The 13,676-nt window shown below is 33.2% G+C and overlaps 1 protein-coding gene across 3 annotated transcripts in view; it reads right to left on the bottom strand.

The window, feature by feature from the left end:
• TBC1D5 (TBC1 domain family member 5) overlaps positions 1-13,676 on the bottom strand; it is a 489,595-nt gene that overhangs the window by 174,763 nt on the left and 301,156 nt on the right. For all 3 annotated transcript variants that reach the window (XM_019726007.2, XM_074312796.1, XM_074312797.1), the window contains 3 exons: positions 13,436-13,486; positions 13,273-13,342; positions 6,805-6,977 (listed from right to left, as the gene is read on the bottom strand). In XM_019726007.2, the coding sequence (XP_019581566.2) occupies positions 6,805-6,977; positions 13,273-13,342; positions 13,436-13,486 (294 nt within the window). The remainder of the gene's footprint in view (positions 1-6,804; positions 6,978-13,272; positions 13,343-13,435; positions 13,487-13,676) is intronic.

Raw genomic sequence — 13,676 nt, 5'->3', positions numbered from 1 at the left:
TAGTCAGGAACATAAAAGTTAGTAACAATGAACATCTTACTGAGTGTTTACAATGTGCCAAGGACTGTGTCCTACATGATTTTCTTTTTCATTTCACCTCCATAATCCTATTGCATAGCTACTATTTCACAGGAATTTCATAAAATGAAAAATATTAAGTGATTAGAAACATAAGTGAAAAAATATATTTGATTTCTTCCATGTGTGCTAATGAATAATGTAAACTTTTATACTTCTTTCCCACTTTGAATTATTCACTAGATTTAAATATTTCTACTATCCAAATAATGTTTTACAGATCATTATTTTTGACAATTGCATTCAGTTATACACACCTAACCATATCTTCTTACTTGCTTTCAAGCAGTCCTTTAAGACCTGCTTTCCTCTTGCTTTAGTTACTTTTCATGCACTTTGCAGTGGGAAGAGTATATTTTTACCTAGAAAGGCATGTGGATGGCACCTGTCCTAAACTTGTACATGTGTGACTGGATACAACCTTCCTTCTTGGCCTTTTTTTAATCTTAAAATTCATGATTACTTTGTCAGTACAGATTCCGCTTCTTCCATCTCATCAGTTAACTCTTTATGTAGGTCAAGTTTAAGATTAAGATAACAGAATCACTCCTACTCCTCCCCACTTCCTAATTTTTTCTATCCAGCAGCCTGACCTAAATAAAGTGAGTACAGCAGGTCTTTGAATAACATCGTTTGGTTCATGTCATTTCATTAGGTTGATGAGAAAAAAAAATCAATTTTCAGCCAGGGTCACTGACTGTGTGGAATTTGTATGTTCTCCTCATGTCTGTGTGTGTTTCCTTTGGGTATCCCGTTTTCCTTCCACATCCCAAAGATGTGCACATTAGGTGAACTGGCGTGTCTAAATTGTCCCACTTTGAGTGACGGTGGGTGTGTGTGTCTGAGTGGCCCTATGATCAAAGGTCTGGCCCAGGGTTGTTCCCGCTCTGTGCCCTGAGCTGCCAGGGTAGGCTCTGGCCACCCATGACCCTGAACTGAAATAAGTGGGTTGGAAAATAATTTTCTTTGCTTTCATTAATCTTTCTTAAATGTATGTGTAACTCACATTTCTTTGAATGTTTAATAATAGAAGTGTTTGGAGTCTGTATTTAGAAATTTGGTGATGTTTTTGTGACCAGAAATATGCCATAGGAACTTAACTTTTGCTTCTATCAATTAGCCTTCTGTAAATTGGTTTTGTTACCTGTTGTTTTGCTTAACGTCACTGTTTCTAAGAACCTATCAACAACTTTAAGTAAGGACTTACTGTGCTGGCCCTGGACAAGACTTAGGTCTTAGGCAATGACTTCTCATTTTAGCATACTTTTGCTGCTGGCACCTCTCTCTACGTGGAAGGTCCTGAGCTCTTTTTTCCCTAATTCTTGGCATGGCTATGGTTGGGTCTCTCCATTGCACTTGATTTTCCATTTCCTCCCTACCAGGGTGGCTTCTGATCACTACTAACAAGGCTCTTCTGATTCTAGGCCTTATTAGTAGTGATCAGACCTGCCTGTTGTGATCAATAGTAGTGATAAAACAAAAACAAAAACAAAAAAACCTGCCTGTTATTTTTGTTTGATTTTTGTTTTATTCTGTTTTGTTTTTGCTTATCTAGTCACCCTGAGTTTGGTTCATGGTGCAATCTGACATAGTCCCTGTGGGTGCCTTAGTTTTCTACCATGTTCACAGATATAGTCAAAATGGAGTGTGAATAGAGGCTTAACAGTTCAAAGCTTGGCTCAAAATCTTGGTAGGTGGTCGCTCTAAATTAAGCCTTTATAAGCCTTAATTTCCTCATCTAAAAACTGGAGATAATAACAGTACGTACCCCAATGTGCTATGAGGATAAATAAGACAATCTATGTAAAGCCATTAGTATATTAACAATTATTAATCATTATTTCAAATACTTTATTATTCTTCCCCATAATTCTTAATCCTGATCATTCTTCATACAGAAGGGAAAACAACAGGGTTTTCAACAGGAGTAATTCTGGGGCAATATCCAGTGGTATATGACAACAAGGTATCATTGGATCTTCACCTTCTAATCCCTCATTCTGGTTTTTATATTTAACATATAAGAAATCTCACTGAATAGAAAAGAATACGTCAATCATTAACTGTGTTTAGAATAGGAAGCTTTTTGCTTCAACTGTTGAGAGAATTTTGAAGGTGGGTAATACTGACTTTAATGACTGAGAGTTACATTTTTTACAATATGTTTGTATTTAAAATATAGATTTTAAAAAACTTAGCAGTCATACATAATTACATTGTGATATGTGTTAGAACAAATATATTGTTTTATAAACATTTTAAAATTATATCACAAAATTTAGCAGGTTATTTATCAATACTCAAGAACCTCCCCAATTAAATTCCTATAAACCACCACAGTGAAACAACTGCTAATCCAGAAAATAGGAAATAAGGGAAATGTAAGATGTATAATAAACATTTGGAAGATATAGAATTTATCCCATGAGTGTTGTAAAGAGCTCATAATTTAAGAATGCCAAAGCCCAAGTGTGTAATGAGGGTCTTTCCTCAAAAGTGACATTAATTGCATATCCCACAGATGCTTATTATGTATTCTATTTATATCAAAGTATAACATGTAGTCAAAAATATACGGATTCAATATATTTAAGGGTGATCATAAAACACAGTTACTCTGGCCTAGCTAAAATTGTTATTTTTAAACTTTAATTTTTGGTCTTTTAAGAAAACAGTATTATAGTACTAAGTGAAAACAATACTGAATCTTTATATCGAATCTGTTATGATTAATGGTCTTTTGGACTCACAACAAGTATGTTCTCAGGGATTGAATCATAACACTACTATTTTAGAGGCTTTTGCACAAAAATAATCCCAAAGTGATAAAATAAAAGGAAATTCTTGTTCTCGTAGTAAAAACAAAGATACCAACCTCCCTGCCCCCCAAAAAAACAACACACAAAAAAACTCTTAGAAATTACCTTTGGAAAGTCAGATATAATGTAGTCAGTGTTTTACTTTGAAAATTAGTCAGCGTGCATTGATAGGCCCCTACACAACTTAATTTTTAAAAAGTCTAATACCAGTAACTGGCAAACCAAAGACAACTCAAGATGTTAATTATCCGAATTAAAGCAAGAGAAACTTCATTCTAAGTGAAACAGGAATAATTGTTCATAAAGTTAATGAAAAACACAATGTAAATTACTTTGAGGAAATATTACTTTATAATACCACTTACAAGTATTGAATATTTAATGTCAAAACAACTTTGTTTAACCTAAATAGCAAGTTGATTTAACATTTCCTAACAGAAAAACCAACTACTATTACCCAAGAGATAAAGCACTTATACACATAAAACATCATGAATAAGCAAATTATTATATAACACTCAAGATCATGGGTCCTTAGTCCTATATTTCAAGATAAATATCAACTTATTTAAAATTAAGATAAGCTAATTTGGAATGACTTTAGCCAATGTTAGTACAATTAAGATTTCTATACTAATTATTAATTCTAATGTTGTTAAATAAATGTATTAGCAAAATGCAAACAAATATATTTACATATGGCACATCTGCTACATCAGGAGACTTTCAAATATATTATCTTACAAAAAGAAAAACAAAAACTACTTTTAAAAATAGAGTAATTGCAAAATCTTTTTCTTAGTGATAATTATAAGCATATTAGAAAGCAGATTTAAATAAATTTTAATGTATTATGCAACTGCTAAAGATTGACTAAAATTAGAAACCTGGACTAAAATGGAGTATAATTTCACTTTGCTAACACTTTCTACATCATGTAAACATAATTTATGATTTACTCCCCATTTTATAGAATTGTATTGATAACATTTTTTCCTTGGCGCATTCATTATTGACATTTTTATCATATTGTTTTCTAATTTTGTCAGAACATTTTAGTATATAAGAAAATATTTTTGTTTAAAAATAAAAATTCTGTAAAAAAGAGTTGGCATGCAAAGGTGCACTTTAGATAATGCAATTATGGATTCCAATGTGATCCTGAGGAAGAGTAAGTTTTATTAACTGAAAAGTGATTAGTTTATATTTGTCCACTTGATGAGAATTTACTCAAACTGTAACTAACTATTTTCAAGTATTAATATTGAATATTATCAACTTCCAACAGGAACAGAGAGTAGCATCAACAATTATTTAGATTAACATTACTTCTATGATATAGAACAAAATATTTCAATTCACTTCAATGAGATACAGACCTACAACACTTATTAGGTTCAAGGACATAAAATTACTGTGCCAAATTGCTATGATCTGTTTCTAAAAGTTTACTTTAAAGTTCTATATTATCTCTTCAGAAGCACTGGTCTAAAGGACAGCTATAATATTATGTTTCTACTTTCAAGAATACCATATGCTTTAGTAAAGAAAACTAGAAAGCCAAAGCCAGAGCTGGAAGGGTTCATGAATCACATAACTCACCACAGTCACAGAGCCATGCTATTCTTATTAAGTAATGGGAATGACAGATAATGATGACAAAAGCATTACCAAACATATGTTTAATGTTTGGTGTATACTGAGCACTACGGCATTTGCACATTACGATTTAGTTCTCTATGAAGTAGGTACTATTCTTTTTCATTTCCATTTCACAGATAAAGAAACCAAAGCTCGAAATGGGTAAACAAGTCCGTTTCATTCCGAAGTCTGTGCTTCTAACAGCTATTTAGTATTGTACTAATATTACTCTTTGGCGCCAAAGATTTCACAGTTATCAACAGGAAATATACTGTGGAGAAGCATAGCTTATGATAGCATAAAGATGAGAAAATAAAACCACACTGACCTGTCATATGCCCCACAAATAAAAAAAGAAAATTTAATAAATGAAATGAGTAAGAAAAATCTTTGTACTATAAAAGGTAGTACAGACCAATTAAGAGAATGAGTGACTTCTTCAAAGATATTTAAATATATATATATATTTTAGATACTGTACATGAGATTCTACACAAAAAATAATGGGATAAATAAGTTAGCTATGGTCACTGCAAGCCTTGGTATTGTTAGTACTGCTAAAAAATAAAACTGAAAGGATTAAGAGAAATTATGTCATGGATCATGGAATTTTCCTGGGAAGGTACTAGGCAGATGTCAAAGAAGCTCTATGAATCATTACGATGAAGAGTAAGCTGATGGAAACCAACATCCTAAAAGGAAATTGGAGCACAATGGTTAGAAGCCATTGCACCCACATCCATACACCACCACTGCGACGTAAAGCACCAGCTTGGGTAACGAGCAATAAAGCATTTCGAAAAAATGATAAACATGTCCAACATTAACTTCTTTCCCCAATATTTAAGACCAATTTCTAGACTTTAGCAAAAAATTTTTGAGGGTGTAAATGGGTTTTTGTATTTGAATAAACCAATTATTTGAGTTCACAGTACTAAGGAATACAGAATTTAACTCCTACCCTTGCCACTAGCTATTTTAAAATAAATTTTTACATCTGTAAACACAAACATATTAGCTAGACTTAAAAGTATAAACCTACAGTATTGCCAATATCCACATTACCCATAACTTTCTCATTCCCAGTGGGAATGGTGGAACTGCTCTCAATGATGAAGTTAAGCTTGTCACAGAAATGAAAACAAGTACCATTAAAAATAGAAAAGCATGATGTCATCAATTACTTGTCAGGGGTTCCAGAGAAGAAAGGCAACTGAATTATTATTAGTGAAAGACTCAGTGTAACATGAGAACATAAAGAAAACACTCATTGATAATCTTTTCTTTGAACTAAATAAATTGGCCTCCGCTCTGGTGCTAAAGCTTTGATTTATTTGAGATTCTCTGCAATCCTAATAATGAATTCATATTTATTGAGCATCTACTATGTACATCTCAATGATATCTTTTCAGTTTTCCATGTTCTACCTGAGAGATGGGATTTGTAGGGAATATCTACCAAGGAATTGCTCAGAACAAGATATTAATGTTCTATTGTCTCAATATAAAGGATCCTTCTGCTGTCTGTAGTACTACTCAACTAATTCATATTTATTAAAACCGCTATCTTTATAATTTGCCTACTCACCTTATAAGCCACTGAATCAATACACACACACAAACACACACCCTAAGGAGTGACTTCTCCCTATTCTTCTGCTATGATAGCATGCTACAGAGGTTGTATGGCTGAAGAAGATTAATATATCATGTTCACTGTGAGAAACATTGATTTCACTTTTCGAAATGCACTTCTGAAGGCCAAGCAGAAAAACACACAATAAAAGGGAAAGAACATGGATATCTTAAAGGATTGTTCGGGTTCAGGGCTGGCTTCATGTGTGTATGACCTGTGCAACTCTGTACTTCTTAAACTGCTTGGTTTAATGATCTGCTATTGCCATCTTGAAATTCTTACTACTATTTTTTTTAAAAAGGGGCCATTCATTTTTATTTTGCACTGGGCTCTGCAGATTGTGGAGCCTATCCTGCTTGGATCTGAATTATGACTTTGCTATTTAATATCTATAAACTTAACATAAGCCTTAATTTCATCCTCCATAACAAAAAGGGTAACAACTCAGTTAACAGGCTTGGTGAGAGTATTAGATGAAATATATATGTGAAAGTCATGAGCACAGAGCCTGGCACGTAGGACACAAGAGAGACATGAAATAAAATGGAGTGGCAACAGTTCTTGTTCTTTGAGACAGATAGAAACCATCATAAATCATGATGTAGCTGAAATTTGAATGTTAGTACTTACAACCCATATATCTGTGGTGCAATTTCTAGTCTGTTCAAGTGCATGTAAAGCTCGATATCATGCTTCTTCAGTAGGTGATCCTGGATGTGGTTGACTTTAGTAACAACAGCAATTGTGGGCCCTAAATCCTGTGGTCTAGCGAAGGGGATGGGAGGCATCAGTGTTTCTTTCCCCTGAAAATAGGAAAAATGGAACACGTGTTACTGCAACATGAAATTAACAAGTGTATGGACATAATTCTTGAATACATTTATCAATGGGAGTTTAAATAGGAAGCAACCACTTTCATCATCTTATGACAAATGCTTATAATGTGGAATCATATGCTGATCACCATCATATACATGGCTGTGCTCAAAGTAAAGACTAGGAAACACTGTCTAAAATGTTGTCTACCTGTATCCCCTTGACCGCTTTCTCTGGTGATATTATGGATTACAAGATAATTTTGGCTAGAGGTAGTGGTGGCCACTGATCTATTTGTCCATGGTCAGTTTGTCTAAGCCACAGGACCTACATGGATTACTCTGAAGGAAATATATTTCTTGTGGAATGAAATTTAAAGGTGAAAAACAGTACATGAAAACTGTTTTAATCTGAGCTCTCAAAACTACAAAGATGTCAGAAAATAAGGGTACAGAGTGCCATGAGACAGAAAATAAATACAGAGGGTGCCAAAAATTATATACATATTTTAAGAGACGTTATCTATGTACTAGAAAATAAGATGTTCTCTAACTGTCCTTTGATAAAAATAGCTGAGTAGAAAAGATTTTAAAACTCTCCAGACCAAAAGGATAGCTGACTTAAAAACAAGAACAATTCATGTGGGCCAACTAGAACTTCTCCTCTTGCCATCCCATATCCGTGTTATAAAGATGTATCTGCAACTCCTTGTAATGCTTTCATGTACATTTCAGCTATCCTTTCAAATCTGATGACTTCCTCGCATATGTTATTTCTGACTTTCCTTCTGATGTTGGCTTCAATTTCTACCTCTCTCTAAGACTGGGTTTTATTGCATCACTCTCGTGATTGTCTACTTAGTACTCATTCTCAGTCTACTGCTCTAGCTTAATTCTTGTTTCTGCTTCACAAATGTTGCTTTTTCACACAGTTCCGGTCTTAGTTTTATTCTCTACTTATATGCTATTCCCTGAGTGATCTCAGTCATATACAGTGCTTCAATCAAAACCATTTTCCAAAGACTTAATCTGTATTCATAACCTAGAAGTCTCTTGAGGGCCTCTCATACATTTAAATGTTGGCACGGAATCTTAGATTGCCAAAAAGGCCCCTAATTCAGCAGGCCCACAGCTACGTTCATCAACCTCTGCTCAAATACACCTTCATCCTTTCCGCATGCCTACCTCAACCCATTCTCCATTAAGAATACTCAGTTTGCCAATTTTAGCTCTTCAGAACCACTCAGGGGACTCTTACATGTCTCCTCTTCTACAGCCCTCTGTAACAACCTGATTTGGGGCCCTAACCATTTCTTTCCTCTTAACTGGTCTGCTTTTAAATTCACCTTCCAAAATGCCTGGTAATCTACCTGACACAGATATTACGTTATGCCAAATTGATCTCCTTAAACATTTTTAATAGCTCTCCATCATTTCTATTCAGGGGGAAAAAAACATCCCAAATTCTTTAGCCAGGTCAATAAGGCCTTTCATTATCTGGATGGCCTCAACTCTCACTTCCAGAGATCCCAGGGATACCATTCTGTACCTGGAATTATCCCCTCCCCAGCGTTCCCGCTGAGGAGCTCCCAAGTATATTTAGAGACCTGGCTCCAGTGCCAGGTCCTGTTTCACTATCTTCTTCTATACTACCACAGTGTCCTTTTCTACTTCTCTGCCTCCTAAACTGTGAGATCTTCAAGAAGAATATCATCTTTGCATCACTGGACCATATTCAGGAGCACAAAGATAAAGGAGTTAAAGTTCTTGCCCTCGTAGTTTGGAAGGGAAGATCACAGCGAAAATAACTTAGAATTCCATAGAAAACGGTGACTAATCAGGCTGGCAGAAAGCAGAGGCGAGGAGGAACATGTGTTAGTGTGAGGAAAAATTTCCTGGAAGGAGTTCCATCTGTCTTTCCAGGATCATTTCAAGTCTTAAAAAGAAAAGCAGTCCTATCATCAGAGAAATGCAAATAAAAACCATAATGAGACATCACCTCAGACCTGTCAGAATGGCTATTATCAATAAATCAACAAACAAGGGCTGGCAAAGATGTGGAGAAAAGAGAAACCTCGGGCACTGATGGATGGATTATAAATTGTTACAGCCACTATATAAAACAGTAGGGAGGTTTCTCAAAAAATTAAAAATAGAACTACCTTGTGACCCAGCAATTCTTTATCCAAAGAAATTTGGGTATTTATCCAAAGAAATTCAAAACACTAATTTGAAAAGATACATGCAAACCTATGTTCACTGAAGTGCTATTTACAATAGCCAAGATGTGAAAACAACCAAAATGCTCATCAACAGATGACTAAAGAAATTGTGGTACATTTATACAATGGAGTATTACTCTGCCATAAAAATGAATGAAATTTTACCATTTGCTACAACTTGGATAGATCTAGAGGGTATTATGCTAAGTGAAATAAGTCAAGACTGAGAAAGATAAATACCATATGACCTCAATTACATGTGGACTCTAAAGAACAAAATAAATGAACAAAAAAAAACCCAGAAACAGACTCATAGATACAGAGAACAAAACAATGGTTACTAGATAGGATGGAGGTGAGGGGGATGGGTGAGAAAGGTGAAGGGATTAAGAAGCACAAATTGGTAGTTACAAAATAGTCATGGGGATGTAAAGTGTAATATGGGGAATATAGTCAATAATATTGTAAAAACTATGTATAGTGTCAGGTGGGTACTAGATTTATTGGGGGGATAACTTCATAAATTATATAAATGTCTAACCACTACACCTGAAACTAATATAAAGTAATATTGAATGTCAACTATAATTAAAAAAAATAGTCATGGGGCTGTGAAAAGTACAACATAGGGAATATAGTCAGTAATATTGTAATAACTATGTACAGTGTCAGATGGGTAATAGACTTATTGGGGTTATCCTTTGTGAAGTATATAATCTTTAATCACTATGTTGTTTTGTACACCTGCAACTAATAAAAAAAATAAATAAAGGGAAAAAAATGCAGTCCTTTGTACTTCCTACACTGTCTGCCCTAGTGTCTTTAGGTCTGCGGGATATAAATCCATAATAATTTTTATGATTCAATTAGTTTGTGTTAATTTATATGAATAGGAGAAAAGGATACCTCTATACTATTGTCATTTATTATAAAAATGATATATCCAAGACACCTTTTTCTGATTTTGTAATATTTCATATTCTGTTCAAATTAAAAAATATTTTGATTCTTGTTAAATTATTTTTCTACTGATATTAAATTGAAATAACTTTATTTTGGAGTTCATGTTAATTGTAAGATACTATTTACAGTCAAAAGATATTGATTACTGTGAAGCTAAATTTCCTTCAAAAAACAAGCAATTAACATTTTATGCATTTTGGTCATGGTGGTTTTCTTTTACTGAAGAATCTTGTGTGCCCTAAATACCAGGCAGTTTTGGGTGGTGGCACTGAGCTCAGACAGGGTTTCTAAGCATCACACAGAAAACAGATCACTATATCTAGTCTTCTTCTAAAGATCTGGAATAGACATACTTCTATAGAGATACAATCACTGGAGAGAACTGATCCTAAATCAACCTGTTTAAAAATGTTTAACTTAATGAAATCATATAATCAATTTCTAGTTTGAATAGAATGAGTTGTCATTAAAGCAATTTCATATGTAGTCCATTTTTCAAATGCTTAATAGAAACTCATGTGTAGTCTAAGGCTTATATATAAACTACAGTTTGAAAAGACTTCCCCTGTGCTCAGAATACTTATAACAAAATCTCTTAAATTTAAGAAACTCAAATACTCAGGGTCACTTAAGTGCTAAACAGTAACATCAAAAGAGAAGCTAGAGTTAGTGTTACTTCCGTATCATCAGGATGTCTTATCATAATAAAGAATTCCATTTGCATTTAACAAATGGAAAAGCTACAACTCTACCAATAAAACTAGAAAATCTTTTCAACCATTTTTTAAGCAGTACTCAAAATGTGTCCTACAGATCAGAGCCAGTCCACAAACTGTTACAGGCATGCAACGACATAATGATTTTATGCCATTATGTAAACCAATGCACTGCTATCTTCATCAAGAAAGTCTTATGAAAAATATGTCTGCTGAAATAGGCATCATGCATACTGATATAAATGAATTCTCAAAGAAACTGGAAGAACTGAATGAGGGAGTGGTGTATTAATTTCTTGAACTTCTTTTAGAAAAGTGATAGAATCATGAAATAGAATAAAAAGGAGAGAATTAAAAAGTGATTCACTAGACATGAATTTTAGGAATATATTACTCATTATGTAGGCAAGTAATTAATATAAATGCTCAGAGGTCACATCTATGTGTTCCTTGATAAAATGAATGTCTTTATGTTGTCTTAGCCATTTTCATGAACTTGACTCTCAGTGATATCAACATGAATCGGTAAAACTGAAAAATGTTTATCATTCACATTTTTATCATTCAGTTTCTCAGATACTGAGAATAAGTTATAAAATACAAAATGACCACTGCATGAAATAATCATGATCCCTGTTTTAAATGTATTGAAATATTCTCCGCTCAAATTTTTCATGTTCACATAAGTCTATGACTTCATCAAATCACTTCCCGAGAATATAAAGTTATTATTCCAAAACATAATGCATTTCATCACACACGGTGACAGCAAGTTTCACCTTTAATAACCATTACAGAATGTATCATGTTTATATATTGCTGAAGGGAGATTTTATCTCCTAGGCTAGGGGTCGGCAAACTATCTCTGTAAAGAGCCAGACAGCAAATATTTTAGGCTTGACAGGTCATACAGTCTGTGTTGCAACTACTCAACTCTGCTGTTGGAATAAACAAGCAGCTACAGACAATAAGTAAACAAACAGGCGTGGCTATATCCCAATGAAACTTCTTTGATGGGCATGGAAACTGAATTCCATATTATTTTCATATGTTACAAAATATTATTCTTCTTTTTATATTTTTTCAGCCATTTAATAATGTAAAAGCCATTTTAAGTCATAAGCTATACAAAAACAGATGGCAGGCCAAATTAACTTACAGGCATTATTTTGCCCTGACCTAGACCAAAAGGCATAAAAAGCATTAATTATCCATTTCATTTTTTAAGAGATGGAATGAAGGGACTGAGTAATACATGGTTTCTAACCAGAATGCAATCAATTATACCAATATAAAAGAAATTAATCGTATAAAAAATAATATGCCCAAAACTCTTAACATCCCTTGCTAGAATGCAATTTTTCTAATATTGAGTAATAAAAATGAAAAAATCATAATGATCTCTAAGATAGCACATTTTTGTTTAAAATAACATATAATTCCACTTCTCCGTCAAGAGAATTGAAAACGTATGTTCATACAAAAGTTTGTACATTAAATGCTCACAGCAAGCAAAAAATGAAAAGAACCCAAAGTCTATCAATTGATATCTAGATAAACAAAATGTGATTACCCATACAATGAAGTATTAGTCAGCCATGAAAAGGAATAAAGTACTGAAACATGCTATAACATGGATGAACCCTGAAAACATTATGCTAAGTGAAAGAAGCCAGAGACAAAGGCCACACATTATATAATTCCATTCACATGAAATGTCCAGAATAGGCAAGTAAATAGAAATCGAAAGTAGATTAGTGATATCAGAGGCTCTGAGGAGGAAAAAATGGGAAGGTACTGGTAGGGACTTCCTTTGGGAATGATGAAAATGTTTGGAAATTAGATGTGGGGATGTTTGCACATTCTTGTGAATGTACTAAAACCCACAGAGTTGTATACTTTAAAAAAGGTCAATGTCACAGTATGTCCACAATAAAAATTATAGTTGAAACATAAGACAGAATAAGGATAAACAGTATTGATGCTAAATGTGTAAATTTAATAGTCACACATTGGTAAAAGTAAAACAATCTACTTGATACAGAATTTATGCACTTCAGTTAACAATGTATCTATGAACTTACTAGGATAGCATCAGATTAAATAGAAAAATGCACTTATTAAAAATTTATAATTTTAAGAAGTTATATTGCATGGGTATTATGTACATGTATAAAAGAAGTTTCTATATATTTATATAAAATTTTTACATTACCTATGTATATTTGCCAACATCATCAGAGATAAGGTTTATCCTCAATTCAATCTTATTCCACGAGTATTTTTATATTTTTTATAGAAATAATTTCTCTGATTATACGCTGTTGTTGAAATTATTTGTCCCCTCAAATATATTGAAAAGACCTATACAATACAATTTACCTTTTGACCATCATGCTCAAAAGTAGAAAACCAAGGTTCAGCAGTTTCCATAAGTTGTGAGAACATTGCACTAAAAATTAGAAAAATAACATAATGCTGTTAAACCTGTGTTAAAGTAAAGATGGTATAAAAAATAAAAATAATAGAAAGTTTCTGTACTTACTAGGCATCATGTTCCAGGTACTCAGGATTCAAGAGTGTTTTCATTTCCTCACTTAAAAAAGCAATACATGAAATCAAAATATGTAATTTTTTAATGGAAGGAGATATAAAGGTTGCTTTATTCTATACTCATAAGCTGACTTTAATATAATAAGCAAATGAAAACACATGAGCCTTTTTAAATAAAAAGAACAACTCCATAACAAATGAAATCCTTTTTATAAAGACCAAAAACATATTAG

The sequence above is a fragment of the Rhinolophus sinicus genome, linkage group LG10, assembly GCF_036562045.2.
Source record: "Rhinolophus sinicus isolate RSC01 linkage group LG10, ASM3656204v1, whole genome shotgun sequence".
NCBI lineage: Eukaryota > Metazoa > Chordata > Mammalia > Chiroptera > Rhinolophidae > Rhinolophus > Rhinolophus sinicus.
The sequence above is the reverse complement of the archived record's forward strand: the minus strand, read 5'-3'. Positions and strand labels throughout refer to the sequence as shown.